At 35.5% G+C, this 17,728-nt stretch overlaps 1 protein-coding gene across 1 annotated transcript in view; it reads right to left on the bottom strand.

Annotated features, from left to right (window-relative positions):
• FBXO11 (F-box protein 11) overlaps positions 1–17,728 on the bottom strand; it is a 100,164-nt gene that overhangs the window by 12,960 nt on the left and 69,476 nt on the right. The window contains exons 2-11 of the mRNA XM_030857730.2: positions 12,766–12,893; positions 12,541–12,625; positions 11,975–12,119; positions 9,703–9,832; positions 8,779–8,862; positions 8,564–8,696; positions 7,332–7,438; positions 7,134–7,245; positions 6,945–7,051; positions 6,728–6,865 (exon numbers count right to left, since the gene is read on the bottom strand). Coding sequence (XP_030713590.1) covers positions 6,728–6,865; positions 6,945–7,051; positions 7,134–7,245; positions 7,332–7,438; positions 8,564–8,696; positions 8,779–8,862; positions 9,703–9,832; positions 11,975–12,119; positions 12,541–12,625; positions 12,766–12,893 — 1,169 coding nt within the window. The remainder of the gene's footprint in view (positions 1–6,727; positions 6,866–6,944; positions 7,052–7,133; positions 7,246–7,331; positions 7,439–8,563; positions 8,697–8,778; positions 8,863–9,702; positions 9,833–11,974; positions 12,120–12,540; positions 12,626–12,765; positions 12,894–17,728) is intronic.

The raw sequence follows: 17,728 nt of genomic DNA, 5'->3' as shown, positions 1-17,728 counted from the left end.
TGCCTTCTGTTACTACCCCATGAATACCACCTGTGAAATAAGCCTATTTCATTTTGGGATTCAGTTAAACAGGCTTATTTGGTTCTCATTCTATGTTGTATCTTCCGATTTAACCTCTAAGAGTAATGAAGTTGATATTTCAGCCTCTTCATGCTACTTCATGGCTTTGATTTTTTTTTAAGAAATCCAGTTGGGATTTTCTTTTTAAATTAATTTATTTTATTTATTTATTTTTGGCTGTGTTCGATCTTCACTGCTACACGCGGGCTTTCTCTAGTTGTGGCGAGCAGGGGCTACTCTTCATTGCGGTGCGCAGGCTTCTCACTGTCATGGCTTCTCTTGTTGCAGAGCACAGGCTCTAGGCTCATGGGCTTCAGCAGTTGCGGTACACAGGCTCAGTAGTTGTGGCTCGTGGGCTCTAGAGCACAGGCTCAGTAGTTGTGGCACACAGGCTTAGTTGCTCCACGGCGTGTGGGATCTTCCTGGCCCAGGGCTCGAACCCGTGTCCCCTGCATTGGCAGGCCGATTCTTAACCACTGCGCCACAGGGAAGTCCCTTTGATTTCTTAATTTGTTCAGAATGCGGCAGGAAAAGGTATGCTATTTACTGAGCTTCCATGAAGACTGCAGTAACAGGTAGTGTCATGTCCTGGCTATACTAGTTCAACATATAGTACTGCAAGTATACTTTGCTACAGTATACCTACTAAAAAATTTTCAAGTGCATGGATGCTCTTTCTCTGTTTTCTTTCTTTTTTTTCTTTTTTGGCCACACTGCACGGCTTGCAGGATCTTAGTTCCCTGACCAGGGACTGAACCCTCGCCCTCAGCAGTGAAAGCGCAGAGTCCTTACCACTGGACCACCAGGGAATGCCCTCTCTGTTTTCTTTAGGTTTCAATTTTGCACACCTAGGAGAGTCAAATAGATCCACAAGTTTACTAAGGCAAACAGCAGTCCCCCTCTCTTCATTTTCCCTTGTCCAGAGGCCCCCATTATAAAATCTGCTCTAATCTGAACTGGTTGCTATGGTCATAGTCACATGGTCATTTTACCATACTGTAATTTAGATTAGAGGTTAAAAATATCCCCTAGTTCCATCAGAGATGGGAGTTTTAATCTGTAGTTTTTGTTTTAAGGTAATTTTCAAGAAAAGAAAGTAGCCAAATTTTTTTGAAAAGACAAAAAATTTTTTCCTTCATGCTCTTAAATCCAGAAGCCTCTTACATTGCTACAATGGTGATTTTATTACATTCAGAAAGGGAACAACTGATTGACTTATAGTTTTATAATATCAGAAGAAAACCTATCTATTATGGATTAAAGGATTCAGTTAATGTAATTTTGCTTTAAAGCACATTTAATGAAGTGCACCTGTTTTGTTAAGAAATGCCTTTAGTGCAAAATGGTCTAATAATACAGGACTGTTAAGCAGAAAACAGAACTCTACTTTGCCTCTTAAGATGCAAACCACAAAAGGTCCAACACAAATATAGAACTCCAAAGGCACAGACATTCTACCGGACTACCCCATATTATAAAATGATTTATTTCCCTACCAGAAGATACCAGATTGCTAAGAGCTTCTTCTATATTTTAAAATAAGAGGTTGTTAACTTTTCAGCCCAAGCATTTCTAAATCTCTGCCATATACATTACAATAAGTCCTTGAAAATTATCATTCTCTCAAGTTACAAACTTAACACTGATATAAAAATAAAAGGTGAGATTAAGTATTTTTTCATTAAAATTTTTTGAAGAGAAATAATCTTTATTAAATAAATATTAAAAATATTTATTAAATATAAATAGGGTGAAAGGCATTCAAGAGTTTCTCTTAAAACTCTCCAAATAAAACAAAAAAAAGAATGAAAAGTAAAGAGAAAAAAATATGCTACCTTCATTGAAATAAATGTCTACAACTCCAAACTATAATCAATCAAACACTTGCCAAATACTGTGATATCTGGATAAGGAAGAATAAGGTGCTGAGAGCAAATGTTACCGTACACCTTTAAGCAGGGTGTTTCCCCAAGTAACTGTTCTTTTTTCTTTTTTAAATAAATTTATTTTATTTATTTATTTTTGGCTGCATTGGATCTTCGTTGCTACGCATGGGCTTTTCTCTAGCTGTGGAGAGCAGGGGCTACTCTTCGTTGCGGTGCACAAGCTCTAGGCGCACGCGCTTCAGTAGTTGTGGCTCGTGGGCTCTAGAGCGCAGGCTCAGTAGTTGTGGCACACGGGCTTAGTTGCTCTGCGGCATGTGGGATCTTCCTAGACCAGGACTCGAACCCGTGTCCCTTGCATTGGCAGGCAGATTCCTTTTTTTTTTTAACATCTTTATTGGAGTATAATTGCTTTACAATGGTGTGTTAGTTTCTGCTTTATAACAAAGTGAATCAGTTATACATATACATATGTCCCCATATCTCTTCCCTCTTACGTCTCCCTCCCTCCTTGGCAGGCAGATTCTTAACGACTGCGCCACCAGGGAAGCCCGCAAGTAACTGTTCTAATAAGCAAGCCTAGCCAATGATCTTTTACTAAAGTAGTGAGATCTAGTGTTCCGAACAGAACACAGGAGAGGAAGGAAATACTCTCATAGTAATATTTTCATAAAAATAATTTAGGCACACGAAGTAAATCTGAAGAAGAAACACACTAATGTGCAATTTCTATCACCTAAAACTTGTATTTCCTATCTAAGGGGGACTATCCGAAGTGAAATGAAAGGAGAGGAAAACCATATTTCTACAGTCTGTCAACTGTCAATCTATCATGAGTTAAACTCATAAACTTAGAATAAATGTCTCAAAAATTTTATAGCAATTTGGCACTGCTATGATATTTTAATTTTACTTTATGAAAATAACACTCTGTAATAGATTGAACATTAAACAACAAAAAACAAAGAATTGGGGAACTGTAAACACTGATAGAAAAATTACTTTTAGCAGTGAGACTGGCATTGTTATGTAAAAGAAAAAGAAGGAATCCCATCTTTTAAAGAAAGACATATATGCTGAAATATTTACAGATGAAATGATGATGTCTGGGATTTGCTTCAAGATAATTCAGAGTAAAGAAGAAAATAAGCAATGTATGAGGAGGTACAGATGAAACAAAACTGACCATGAGCTGAAAGTTTTTGAACGTGGAGGACGGATATACATGGGAATTCATTACACTATTGTCTCTAATTTTATATATGCTAGAAGGATTCCATAAAACAAAAATACATTAAAGAAATCAGAGATGAAAACCACATTGGAAACAAAACAGAAAAGACACAAAACTATGTAGACATAGTAAGAGACACAGATTTGAGGAAATCACACAAAATTTAAAGGAAAAGAACAAAGCAATACAGAGCAATGTAAGTAATAGAGAAAATAGCCAAGTTTCTAAAGAAAGGAACATATGGACAGAAAAACAGTAAAAATTAAAACAACACAACATTAACAACAACATATGGATACTGAAGTAGAAAAGCAAATCCCACCAGAAAGAAAAAAAAAAACCCAGAATGATCTCAGACTTCTGTCACACTCAATTCTAGAAATATAAAAATGACTACACAATTCTGAGGGCAAGAAAGTATAATAAAAAACTGTATACTCAGCCAAGTTAAAAGGTAAACGGTAGGCATTCTCAAGGGGCAAGAATTCAAGCTACAATACCCATAAGGCTTTCTTTTAAAAATAAAATCAAAACAGCTAGATGACAAAATGGCCATACCAAGAATGAGCCAAAATTTTAAAATTCAGGAATGGAAAAACTGTGATAAAAGGACTGAAGGTAAATAAATATAAATATAGACCAATAACTGTAGGAATGTAAATGTTATAAAGCTTTACAAAAGAAAAATAAGAATAAAAATGATGGAGTAGAAATGGGTTGAAATATAAAGTATTTTCATCAGTTTTCAAAGGGGGAGTTCATACTGTATTCAAAGTTTAAACATGCAGTTAACAATGACAAAGTCTAGTCATACCCTTTAAAATTCTAGGTTTGTCTTTTATACTGGGCATGTAATATTTTAACAAAAACATTAATTTCTTTAAAATAAAAAAGTAAAAATTCTTTCATGATTCATTCTTGCCAATACAGGAGTTTAAATTCTAAGTAGGTCATAGACAAGGAAAAGGAAAGACAATTTCAGAGAACAATAAATATAAATATATATAAAGATAGAGAACAGTACAGAAACTAGTTTAAATGTTTATTCTGATGTCCTCTGAAATTCTATAGAAAACAAAGTCAAACTTTAAAAGGTTACCCTTAGTGATGTCATCCTACCAATCATGGGCAGCTGACACAAAGAATACTTGGAATGAAAGAACATTCTACCAAAGGATTTTAAAGGATTGTATCACAATACTAAAACAGATGAGAGAGGCCCAAGATATACTTTTTTTCCATCCTTCCTTTATAAATCTATAATACCTTACAAATCTCTTCATCAATCCTTAATATCTATCTATCTATCTATCTACAGGACTGGCTAAGATTTGCTTTTTAAAAAAGTTATAAAATTTATAAACCTAAATCTATAAAAAGTAAACTGTATTGGGGGGGTGAAGAGTAAATTATTATAATGAATTTTAGTAACTGACCATCAGCATTAGGTCTTTTAAAAATGTGGAAATTTACTCAGGTTAAAGTTATTTTGGTACCTCAAATCATTTGTGAATGAGACCAGAGGCATGCATAAATATGATACTTGAATTGTAGGTAACTCTGGGACAAAGTCTGAAGGCAACACAGGCAAAGAAATATTAGCATAGTATAGTTCCATTACAAAAATACGAGCTCCATTTAGAATTCCACTTAATTATTATTTTTTAATAAATTTATTTATTTTATTTTTGGCTGCATTGGGTCTTCATTGCTGTGCGCGGGCTTTCTCTAGTTGTGGTGAGCAGGGGCTACTCTTCTTTGCGGTGCGCGGGCTTCTCATTGCAGTGGCTTCTCTTGTTTCAGAGCACGGGCTCTAGGCACATGCGCTTCAGTAATTGTGGCACACAGGCTCTAGAGTGCAGGCTCAGTAGTTGTGGCGCACAGGCTTAGTTGCTTTGCAGCATGTGGGATCTTCCCAACCAGGGCTCGAACCCGTGTCCCCTTCATTAGCAGGCGGATTCTTAACCATTGTGCCACCAGGGAAGCCCCCACTTAAGAATTATTGCCAGAACTTCTCTGGTGGTCCAGTGGTTAAGACTCTGTGCTCCCAACGCAGGGGGCACAGGTTCAATTCCTGGTTGGGGAACTAAGATCCTGCATGCCGCACAACGTGACCAAAAAATAAATAAATTAAAAAAAAAATTTTTAAAAAGAATTACTGCCAATGTGGGCGGCACTCAAAGGGGCGGGGAGGCAAATTCTCAAGACTCCTATGTTTTGATAACCTCCATACCTTTGCCCAGACTCCCCAATTCCCAAACTCCCCTCTTCCCCATTCCTTGGAAAAAAGAGCTACAATTTGCAAAAAAAATGTCAATTTTTAAATTCTAACTGGAGAAGGGCAAGTGGTCATCTCCACTGTGTTTTCTTATCTACAGGCCCAAACTATAGCCTGAGTTTTAAGTGAACTGTTTTTCTCAGGTTACGGTTACCCCAGGAATATAATAAGCTGGACGGTCTGAAATTATTTACAACTAATCAGAACTTGATAAAAGGGTACTCCTCATGGTCTAGTTCAGTTTTAAAAAAAAGAGCTCTGCATTAGGGTTTTAGACACAAAAAATGGAAATACAAAATTTCCTTCGCTGACAATTTGTAGATGTCAATTCAACGTTCCAAAGTTGCGTGATTAATATCATATAATAGCAATAAAACTTCACCATACCCTTGTTTGTCACCACGTCAAACCTCCTCTCCTAGCTCTGACTTCGTAATAAAAAAAGTTGCCAATGCTATACTAGGACTTGAAAATTACTTCAACAAAAATTAGACATCAGGGAATTCCCTGGCGGTCCAGTGGTTAGCACACTGTGCTCTCACTGCCGAGGGCCCGGGTTCAGTCCTTAGTGGGGTAACTGAGATCCCACAAGCTGTGCAGAGCGGCAAAAAAATAAAAATTATAATTAAATGAAAAGAATACCTGAATAGGCACCCAAGAACATTACTTTTGGCCTAAGAGAGCTCAAAAAGTCATGTCTCTATAAAATTGTGTAAAATGACATAGTAGTAACTAAAACATAATATCATCCATATAAAGATGCCTAACTGCATAAGAATTTTAGAACTGATGTATTATCATACTGTATTTCTTATTAAAGTTCTACCAGTTAAAAAAAATTTAAGAGGAATGAAATGAAGTCAAACTAATGATGAAACTATTGTCTCTCCAAGTGTAGTCTACAACCTGCATTAAACTCACTTATGGTGCTTATTAAAAAACGCATATCCTGGGCCCCGTCCTTAAAAATTCTGATTTATTGTATCTGGGTGATTTTTATGCACAGTTACATTTGAGAACTACTGGATTAGACCTTACTCCCCTCAAAGATCACATCAATTCCCTAAGGACTCCATCTTCCGTACATATATATAATGTTAGATTCAAGAATTTATAGAATTCATACTGCATACTGACTTTAGAACATAATGCTGAAATCTTTTAAGCCTACACTTTTCAATTCAGCATTTTGGTGATGATAAAATGCTGACACCTATTTGAAATTTTAACTGATATGACGTCAATTTTTCTATTAAGAATAAATGTTCTTACCATGCCATGATCAAATGTGAACACACCAACGTCACGTCCATGATGAATATGATTCCGTCTAATAATTGGGTTTCCATGATTTTTAACCCAAATCCCAGCTAAAGCATTATTGGAGATTTCATTATCTTCGTATATTCCCTACAACAATTAACCAGAAATAAACATCAGTAGAGCTAAAAAAAGAAAAAAGAAAAAACCCCACAAAATTAAAAAATACCTGTGCATGGTCTGTTATATAAAGTCCAACATTTTCACAGTCACTGATGTTACAGTGCTTGATAGTGGGACATGCTCCTTGACCACTAACACATACTGCAGAGCCAACTGTAAGACAAATAATTTATTTAAAAACCTACTGGGCAACACAGTGACTCATTTTATAATAAGACGTAACGGGAACACTAACCTGTACATGTACTTCGGATGATACAGTGATCAATAATAGGGCTACAATTTACTGTAATCTCTAAGCAGTGGTGTGCATTGTGGTGTTGAGCAGATTTGTCATCAGGGTTAAACTGAAAAGTAGAAATTTTGTTTGAAATAAACAACCACTGCCTTAATGATTTCCACATATATACTTAAAAATTTAAAAATGCCTTACCCTTATTGTCATATATCCAACATAAGCATCCTCGGAACCTTCCATAAAAACGAAGGTTGAATCTCTAGTGTTTTCAATTATAACTTTGTCTGCTACTTTTCCAGGTGCTACGAAGAAAATATTTTAAAGTATATTACCTTTATCAGACAGATAGAATGGACATTTAAAAATTACTTTTTTAATCAGTAAAGATACTCTGCCATAAAACTAATAATTCAGTACTGCCCTTTTTACGGCTTTTAAATTGGGTACATTTTTTGGAGAGGGAACTTTTAAAGAACATTAATATTGAGTAGATAGGACTAATATTCATTTTATCAGATAGATAACTATGTTTCATTGGCCTTCATAAGGCAGTCATACTTAACATGGACATTATCTGAGTACCATTATACACAAATCCATGTATAGTAATACTTCTATTAAGATTCAACTACAAATAGTATTTAATATCAAATGCAATGGCATATTAAAAAGTGGGTTTCTTGTGGAAACCAAATCACAACCAGCAGCACCAGAAAACGAGGCTCAGGGAGAAGAAAGAAAGGGATGATGAGCAGGGAGAGAAAGAGAGAAACTTCTTTATTTAAACTTATTTCCAATACTGGCCTCGATTTGGAAAGTAATGGAAATCAGTAGGCAAAATTTTTCTATACTTTCTCCTACTTTTCTTTGAGGTGGAAATGGGGGAGGGAAGAAAGAGCAGTAAATGCAAATTTCATTAACTAGTAACAATTAACTAGTTATCTTAAAATGGTCTCGTACTACAGTATCCTTAAAAAAATCAGATATACCATAAATCTTCAAATAACTGATCAGTGCTCAACAACTACTACATTTATTCTTAGAAACCTGACCATAAAAACAGCTTTGAAACAGTACAGAAAGTATTTTAAAAGTACATTTGTTTCATTAAAAATACAGCAATAAAAACATTATCCTCTGTATTTTCAAATAAAAGATAAAATTAACCAATATTTTTCTCTAATGATCAACTAAAGCAGCTGGACATCAAGAAATATACACATCTCCCCAAAAAGAAATAGGTACATTTATAATTTCTGAACTCTAAAGTTTTCATTTCCATCATATAAAATATACATGATATTTCCTATTTTTTTCTACAATTAAGATATTATCATGGTTCATCTGGATTTTAAGTAACTAGCATTTTAAAAACCCATCATGTAAATAAAATATTAAAATTCTAATGACAATGCATTTACACGTACCTGCACCAATCATAGTGATTGGAGATTCAATATATATCCATTCATCAGTATATATTCCAGAATGAACGAAGATAAGTCCATCAAAATGAGCTTCTTGTACTCCACCAAGAGCATCTTCAATTGTATCGTAATACTAAAAAAAAAAAAAGAAAAAAGTCAGTATAGAACTGTAAGATCATCATTTTAAATATTAGAAAAAGACAAATCAAACATACCAACATATTTTCTCTTCCTTTGTATCTTGCAGGGTTACTGTAGAAATGTTCAGCAAATCCTGGCTTTACATGCGCACCTTTATACTAAAACATCAAAAAAAACAAAAAAACAAATACTGACTACTAACATAAACACTACAGTCTAAATTAATTTAGTACTATATGAATTTCTCATTAATTATCAAAAACAATTATCAGTCCAACAAATTTTCTGTTGCATACTGCAATGTAAAATCTAGAACAGTTTATGACTCAGTAATATCCAGTAAATAGGACATGGTTTTTCAACCTCAGCACTACTGATATTTTGGAACAGATAATTCTTTGTTGTGAGGGCTATCCTCTGTAGGATGTTTAGTAGCATCCCTGGACTCTAACCACCATGTATCAGTAGCAGTCTCTTCTCCAGCTGTGACAACCAAAAATGTCTCCAGACAATGCCAAACATCCCCTGTGGAGCAAAATCACCCTTAGCTGGGAACCATTCGTAAAGGACCATGTGAAAATTAAGCTAAATGTGAAACTTTAAATAACTACTCAACGGTAATAATTTAAATGTAAGTTCAAACAGATCCAGAGAAAGTATAACTGCTCTCAGGCTACTGATACTTACTGCTACTGTTTAAATGATTAATAAATATGTCAGTAGTGAAAAGAATTGTTGACTTTTTTGTTGGTTGATAAATGTCCACTGACTTGAAACCTATTCTGTTTTTTTTTTTTTTGCGGTGCCATGAGTCTTCTGGGATCTTAGTTCCCTGACCAGGGACTGAACCCAGGCCCTCAGTAGTGAAAGCGTGGAGTCCTAACCACTGGACTGCCAGGGAATTCCCTTGAAACCTATTCTTGAGTTTAAATTTTTAAAAAGGAACTTTTATTTAAAATATATAATATAAATTAGTGTTTTCCATTTATACTTCATACCAACTGCTGGAAACTCTCTTTCCAAGGATTTGGATGTTCATATTCTTCTGGATTAATCTGGTAGAATTTGCCAGGTTCAGGATGCATCATAGGGCGGGTATATTCAAATACTTCCATGTATAATCGTTTCCTGAAGGGGGAAAGGAATGAAGATTTCTTCATAAAATGTCCTTTAAACAACTATAAAAATTATTTGAGGCCTCAAAAACTTCTAGGAATATGAAAAAGCAGAATTTTAAATGTAAAAATAAAATTTTTGTCTAAAACAATGTAACTGCATATAAAACACAGTCCATCCAAAAGAATAAGTGTCAATTCTTTAAAATCTGACTGTTTAGTCAGGCGAAAATAAAAGCCACTCTTACTGTAAAAGCCACATACAGTTTCAATTTTCTTCTTTTTTTTTTTTTTTTTGCGGTACGCGGGCCTCTCACTGTTGTGGCCTCTCCCGTTGTGCAGCACAAGCTCCGGACGCGCAGGCTCAGCGGCCATGGCTCACGGGCCCAGCTGCTCCGCGGCATGTGCGATCCTCCCGGACCGGGGCACAAACCAGTGTCCCCTGCATCAGCAGGCGGACTCTCAACCACTGTGCCACCAGGGAAGCCCCAGTTTCAATTTAAAAGGATTATTTTAAATAATGATGAAAAATAATGATGCTGCTTCATTTATGTCCTATCAAGAACCATCAAATCTTAGAAATGGAGTGATAATAACTATTATAACTTCTTGTACAAAGCAAAATGTTTCTTCTTCTGCTCTTCGTTCTTTTCCCTTTCTAACACAAACATAATTTTTTCTTAAATTTAAGGTGTACCTTATTTTTAGCATCATAGAAGTAATACATATAAGCTGTTGTAAAATACAGAAAAGTATAATGATAACCTAAACAGTTTACTGTATTTCCTTAGTCTTTTTCACTTATAACAGTTGTGACTGTAACACATAAAATTCTGTATTCTGCTTTTTACTTTTTATAACATAGCATATTCCTATGTTATTAAAAACTGTAAAAATCACTGTTAATGACTATATCACAACCCTCTAAGTAGACATTACATTGTTTACTTTTAGTCCCATCCCTTATTGCTAGACTTTTCCATTATTTCTAATTTCCCCCCACTGTTAACTATGCTATTATGAAAAATTTGTAAATAGGGTAAACAAATTTTCAGAAGTGGAATTGCTGGGTCAAAGGGCATGCTTTTCTCTTTTTTTTTGGCTGCATTGGGTCTTTGTTGCTGTGTGCGAGCTTTCTCTAGTTGCAGTGAGTGGGGGCTACTCTTTGTTGCGGTGCACGGGTTTCTCATTGCAGTGGCTTCTCTTGCTGCAGAGCACCGGCTCTAGGCACGTGGGCTTCAGTAGTTGTGGCTCGCGGCTCTAGAGCACAGGCTCAGTAATTGTGGCACACGGGCTTAGCTGCTCTGCGGCATGTGGGATCTTGCTGGACCAGGGATCGAACCTGTGTCTTCTGAATTGGCAGGCGGATTCTTAACCACTGCGCCACTAGGCAAGTACCAGGGTATGCCTATTTTATGGTTCAAAAATACAAATGTCCAAACTATTTTCCAAAAGTGATATACAAAATCTACAGTCTTACCTAACTATCAGATTTAATTAATTAGCTGTTTTAAATCAGACTTCATACTCTTTCTAAAAAGCAATGGAATGAAAAACTTTTCCCATAATCACTGTTGCTTTTAACTGACAAGTAGCAGAAAAAGTACTTATTTTATTGTTTTAAAAACACTGCTGGGCTTCCCTGGTGGTGCAGTGGTTAAGAATCCGCCTGCCAATGCAGGGGACACGGGTTTGAGCCCTCGTCCGGGGAGATCCCACATGCTGCGGAGCAACTAAGCCCGTGTGCCACAACTACTGGGCCTGCACTCTAGAGCCCGCGAGCCACAACTACTGAAGCTGGTGAACCTAGAGCCCGTGTTCCGCAATAAGAGAAGCCACCACAATGAGAAGCCTGCACATCACAACAAAGAGCAGCCCCTGCTCGCTGCAACTAGAGAAAGCCTGCACGCAGCAACGAAGACCCAACGCAGCCAAAATAAATAAATAAATTTATAAAAAATATATTACAAAAAACACTGCCTGGACTGACAGCCAACATTTGTGATAAATAGTTAACTTGGAATTTATAAGCATTCTAATTTTCTTCTGACTTTAATTGTAACCATCAACTCACACTCCAAATTTCCTACCATCTACAGCATTTTGGGCAACAAGTAATATATCTCAAGATAATAAGAAACAAATTTTCACTTACCACAAAATTGGATCATTAGCAAGCTCACTGAAGCGTTTACACACACAAGCTGCTCTACAAAGATCCTGTTCCAGCAAGTAAGAGAAGATTTTTAGAACCACTTCATCTGGCAGTTTCTCCTGAAGATACTGTTCAGCAGGTGCTGCTATAAAGAGATTAACAAACAGAATATAAACAATCTATCATGCTAGCAAAGACTTTCTCATTATTTAAAGAGCACAATTTCCATTTTGTCTAATGAACAGCTTTTATTTTTTGACAATCATTTTATAAGCATTTGCTTTCATAGACGACACACATTTATTTTCTTTTATCTTGACAGTATTCTTTCTTTTAGCTAGCTAGTATGCACCATTTCAAAAACTGGCTACACTAAATATACAAAAAGGATTTTTATACAATTACAATCAGAGATGGAGAAGGTGACGGTTCTCATGTTTATTCTGTAATAATCACTTTCTCAATCTCAAATGTACAAATAAACTACATTTAAGTTGATATTAATTTTTTGGTATCAAAAAATAAAAATTATTTGACCCTATTTCTTAGCTTTCCATAGGAAATACCTGATAGATCTTGAGATTTTCCAGAGACTCTGGCACGTTTTGCACGATGACCAAAGAAGTTTTCTGTGGTTGAAGTTGAAGCACCCTTTAAAAACAAAATGAAAACTAAGCAAATATTTTTACCATAATCATTACATCTAAAAAATGACTGACGGTCCCCTTTCTGTTTGTTTCCTAACAATTCCTTCATTACACACACAAAAAAAGCAGTTACACTGAATTTACCTCCATACTGCTCTTTGTAGGACACGCTGTTCTTTTTGGCAAAAGAGTTTTCCTACGAAGTTGGTATGGACTATTTTGTGCACCAGGACCCGATTCTTCTGCAACCATATCTGCAGGTACATCATCATCTGTTATAAACAAAAACAATATGAAAAATGATACCCATTTTTAAGAAAAAGCTCTATGAATTCAGTAACTTTTTAAAAACTTTATACATTTTTTTGGGGGGAGATACAGTTTTTATACAAAATTCCAGGCAACTGGATAACCATCTGAGAAGTGCTGGATTTCTACTTTATTTCTTACTTCAAAATAAATTCCACAATTGACCATATGCTTAAATACAATATAAATAAATAAAAATCACTAGGAGAAAACAAAATTATTTTTTATAATGTTAAAGTGGAAAAACTCTTTCAAGGTATGACACAAAATTGGAAGGCATTTAAAGAAAAGGTGAGGAGGATGTTCACTTGATGAGTGAGTGCATGGTTAGAGTCCAAGTGGGGTGAGAAAGGTGTCAAAAGAGAGGGATAGTTCAGTATAGGGTATCAGATACCAAGTAGGATAAAAAGGGCATCCATGCAGAGAGTGGTCTGGCATACAGTGTTGGAGCTCAAGAGGGGTTAAGAAGGAAGTCCATGTGGGGGAAGGTGGCCTGGAATGGAGAGTCAGAGCCAGAGAAGGGAGAGAAGGGCATTGCACAGGAGAGGGGATGGTGGAACCGGAAGCTTGGTAACAAACAACAGAGGGACTGATCAAATGGAAGCCAGGCTTCTGAAAGAGAAGAGAGTTAAAATATTAACAAAGAGAAAGCTAGAGTAAATCTTACAGTGTTAGACTGGAATTATCAATGTGAACTCATTGTTTTTAAAAGATAGATAGATATAGAAATAGGTATAGTTACAGATGTTTGAAAATGTGTGGATTATACACGCGTATATTCCCTAGCTCTGTTCACTGACAAAGCCTGGAAGCAATGCCACTCCAACAGCAATGAGCATGACTAGCATTTGGATCTTTGCTTCTGAATACTTCTCTATAAAAGGAGTAAGGGCTCCTTGGAGAAATGGCTGATTCTAGGCTGAGGGAAATACAGAATGAGCCTGGAGAATCTTGTGGCAGAAACAAGAAAGTGCTCAGTAATGAGGACATGTCAAAAGAACACTGAAGTCAGCCTGAATGGCCACCCACTAGCAAAATTATGCTGAAGTACCAAAACTCATGACAGTAAAGGGATTATAACCCACTGAATGGACAGCAACCTATAAATTCATCCTACTATAAATGAATAAATGGAAAGTTTGATAAGGAGATGTTTAAAGTACCTCCCCCACAAAATACTGATTAAATAGAAAGGGAAAAACCATTAACAGTAGAGATGCCAATCAGATGCTGTCTTAATTAAGGGATCAAAGTGAACATCATCATTCATAGGACAAACTGAAACCGTGTGTCACCTGATAGCATACAAGATCACAGAATCACTTCTATGATATTCCTGACAAAGATGCATAACCTAAATCTAATTATGAGGAAACATCAGAACAAATTCTTGTTCTAATTTGTTTTGAATAATCTTCAAACTGTCAGTTATGAAAGTCAAGGAAAGCCTGAGGAACTGTTCCAGATTGAAGGATACTGAAAAGAAATGTCAACTCAACGCAACATGTGGTTCTGAACTGGATCCTTTTGCTAAAAAGGTTATTAAGACAACAGTGAAATAATTCATTCAATTAGTGAAACTTGAATGGGGGTCTAAAGACAGTAACGTGTCAATGTTAACTCTCTGATTTTAATAGGTGTAGTATGGTCATTTAAGGGAATATCTTTGTTTGTAGGAAATGCCCACTGAAGTATTAGGAGGTGACAGGACAAAGGCCGGGAACTTATTCTTGAAGGGTTCAGGGAGAAAAAAAAACACACACTTCTTTGTACTGTACTTCTCAACTCTTTCTTAAGTTTGGATTGTTAAAAATGAACTAATAAATTTGAGTAGTATTTTAACATTTAAAAATTCTGCTTGGAAAATGAAAACCATAAACATAGTCAAAAGCAGCAACACAATTAGGAAAAAATATTTGCAACACATGTCACGAAAGGGTAATTTCCTTATTATATATGAGTGCTACAAATCAATATGGAAAAGGCTAACAATTCAATAGAAAATTGGACCAAGAACACGAACAGACAATTCATAATTTAGGAAATACAAATGAAATACTAATAAAAACTATAATGAGATTTTTTTATCAAAGCAGATTATCAAAGATCAAAAAGTCTGATCACAGGACTTCCCTGGTGGTGCAGTGGTTAAGAATCTGCCTGCCAATGCAGGGGACATGGGTTCGGGCCCTGGTCCGGAAAGATCCCACATGCCTTGGAGCAATTAAGCCCGTGCGCCACAACTACTGAGCCTGCGTGCCACAACTACTGAAGCCCGCGCACCTAGAGCCCATGCTCCCACAACAAGAGAAGCCACTGCAATGAGAAGCCCGCACACCATAACGAAGAGCAGCCCCGCTCGCTCCAACTAGAGAGAGCCCGCATGTAGCAACAAAGACCCAATGCAGCCAAAAATAAAGAAACAAATTTATATACATAAAAAAGTTTGATCACATACTAGTATTATATATCAAAGGATAGTATGAGGCAAAAAAACAGTTCTTAATTGCTTTAAGGAGAGCAATTTGACAATAGCTATTATTACTTAACAATTCCATTTCTGGGAATTGATTCTGCAGCTATATTCACACACATGGGCAAAGTAGTAAGTACCAGGATATTCACTGCAGTACTGTTTATAATACTGCTGGGTAACAATCAAAATGTTCATCAGTAAGTGTTTGTTAAAAAAACTATGGTATAGCTATACTATTGATGTGGCCATTACAAAATATAAAGCAGTTCTATACAGAACAGATAAGGAACTATTTCCAATATACAGGAAGTATAAAACCCAAAATATACAGAACAATGTGTTTAGTATATGTGTGTGTTTCAAGGCAATACATATACATATGCTTATACATGTATATATTTACTAAAATATAAACTCCATGATGGAAGAGAGCCAACTTGAAGAAGCTCCCACTAGCCAAAGATGGGACAATTTGAGCATCAGTAAGGATAACTGAAAAGAACCAAAAGCAATATATTTAAATCTGTGAGTTTATGACACTTAAAAAAAAGGGGGAAAAAGGTTACTTTGAAAGATGCTAGTGAAAAGCAACTCATCGTTTTGAAAACTGCTATACAACAGGAAATAACAAAACATTTACTCTTCCTCTCTTATATAAACTAAACTACCAGGTAACTATTAGATGAGGGGAAGCTTCTTTACAGAAACATTCCAGCAATAAATGAAGAAGAAATAATAAAATAAGAAAAAATTAAAATCTGCAATCTCTAAAGAGTTAATGGATATAACCACTGAGTATCAATAGTTCTAATATCACAAAAAGAAAAACCACCAGATATTATATATGATGAAAGAACACACCACCACCTACAAAATTTTGCCAAAACCATCAAATCTCAAATTGATCAAACCTGTTAAAAATTCTAGAAGATTAAACTATACCAGTTTCTTTGACAAATTATGTGGGAAAAAATGGGGGAAAAATAAGCAAGACTAAAGCATACTGTTTAAAAATGTACACTACAGTATTAAAATTACAAAGAAAAAAGCCAGAAAATGATTATCATAAAAATGCTTTTTGTGGGGAAGGAATGGGGCACATAAAAGGCTTCTGCAGTGGCTGGTAAAGTTCTACTTCTTGATCTATTGGTATTACAATACCAACCTTAACAATAATTCAATAAACTATATATTTATGTGAGCTTCTCTATCTGGCTATATTTTCTGATAATAAAGGTGTTTTTAAAAGATGGGAGGTTTTAACAGTGTATTTAAAAACAGAGGTTTTGTCCCAACCCCAGACCTTGGACAGATAAACTTTTAAAAATCAATCAATAAATCAATTTTTTGGCCATACCCTGCATCATGCCAGATCTTAGTTCCCAACCAGGGATAGAACCCACGCTCCCTGCAGTGGAAGCTTGGAGTCTTAACCACTGGACTGCCAGGGAAGTCCTAGGCAGATAAACATTTTTACACCTAAATACTCTCACTAGTAAAGATGGTAATGCTATCTTACAATTCACTGGGATGCTGAAAGTGTTTAAATAGAATAACATGTGCAAAACACTCAGCAGTATGCCTGGCTCACACTGTGTTCAATAAATGTTTTAACTATTATTATTCCATTTAAATATTATTCAAATGAAACCTGGAAAACCTAGTAAGTTTTCTATGTACTATGCTGTAGTCAGAAAATATAGCCGGTGTTACATGCTTGGGTATTTGTGAGTCATCCCACTGTAGTTTAATATGTGGTTAATTTCTACGTTTCATGTGTGATTGAAAGGAACATCTACATTCTATTTTTTGAGAGTAAAGTTTAAACACATCTAAAATATCAAGTTTGTTAACTGTACTGATCAAATATTCTATGCCTTTACTTTTGTTGGAGGGTGGTGGTAGCAGTGGTCTGATTTATCTGTCAGCTTCTGAAGGAAATGTGCTAAAATTTCCCACTACCTGTAAGTAATCCATTTTTAGTATGTAAAATTTTGCTTTATATACTTTGACATAATATTACTTGGACATAAAGGTTCAAGATTATTATATCTTCCTAGTGAATTATTCCTTTCCATCATTATGCAATGGCTCTCTTTATCCTTAATAATACTTTTGCCTTTAAAATCTGTTTTTGCCTGATAATATTTTTCTAAGAGCTTTTTGTTTTGTTTTGTATCAGCCTAGCATTTTGCCAATCTTGTATTTTCAACTTTTTAATTTTGGGTCATTATATTTTAGATTTAGTTCTTCTTAACCATTTATTGCTATATTTCTTTCCTTTTCAGCCAAGCAAGAATATCTAATATGCTATTTAATCCA

This window comes from Globicephala melas, chromosome 12 (assembly GCF_963455315.2).
Source record: "Globicephala melas chromosome 12, mGloMel1.2, whole genome shotgun sequence".
Taxonomy (NCBI): Eukaryota; Metazoa; Chordata; class Mammalia; order Artiodactyla; family Delphinidae; genus Globicephala; species Globicephala melas.
Note: the sequence above shows the minus strand (reverse complement) of the source record. Positions and strands in the feature narration are given on the sequence as shown.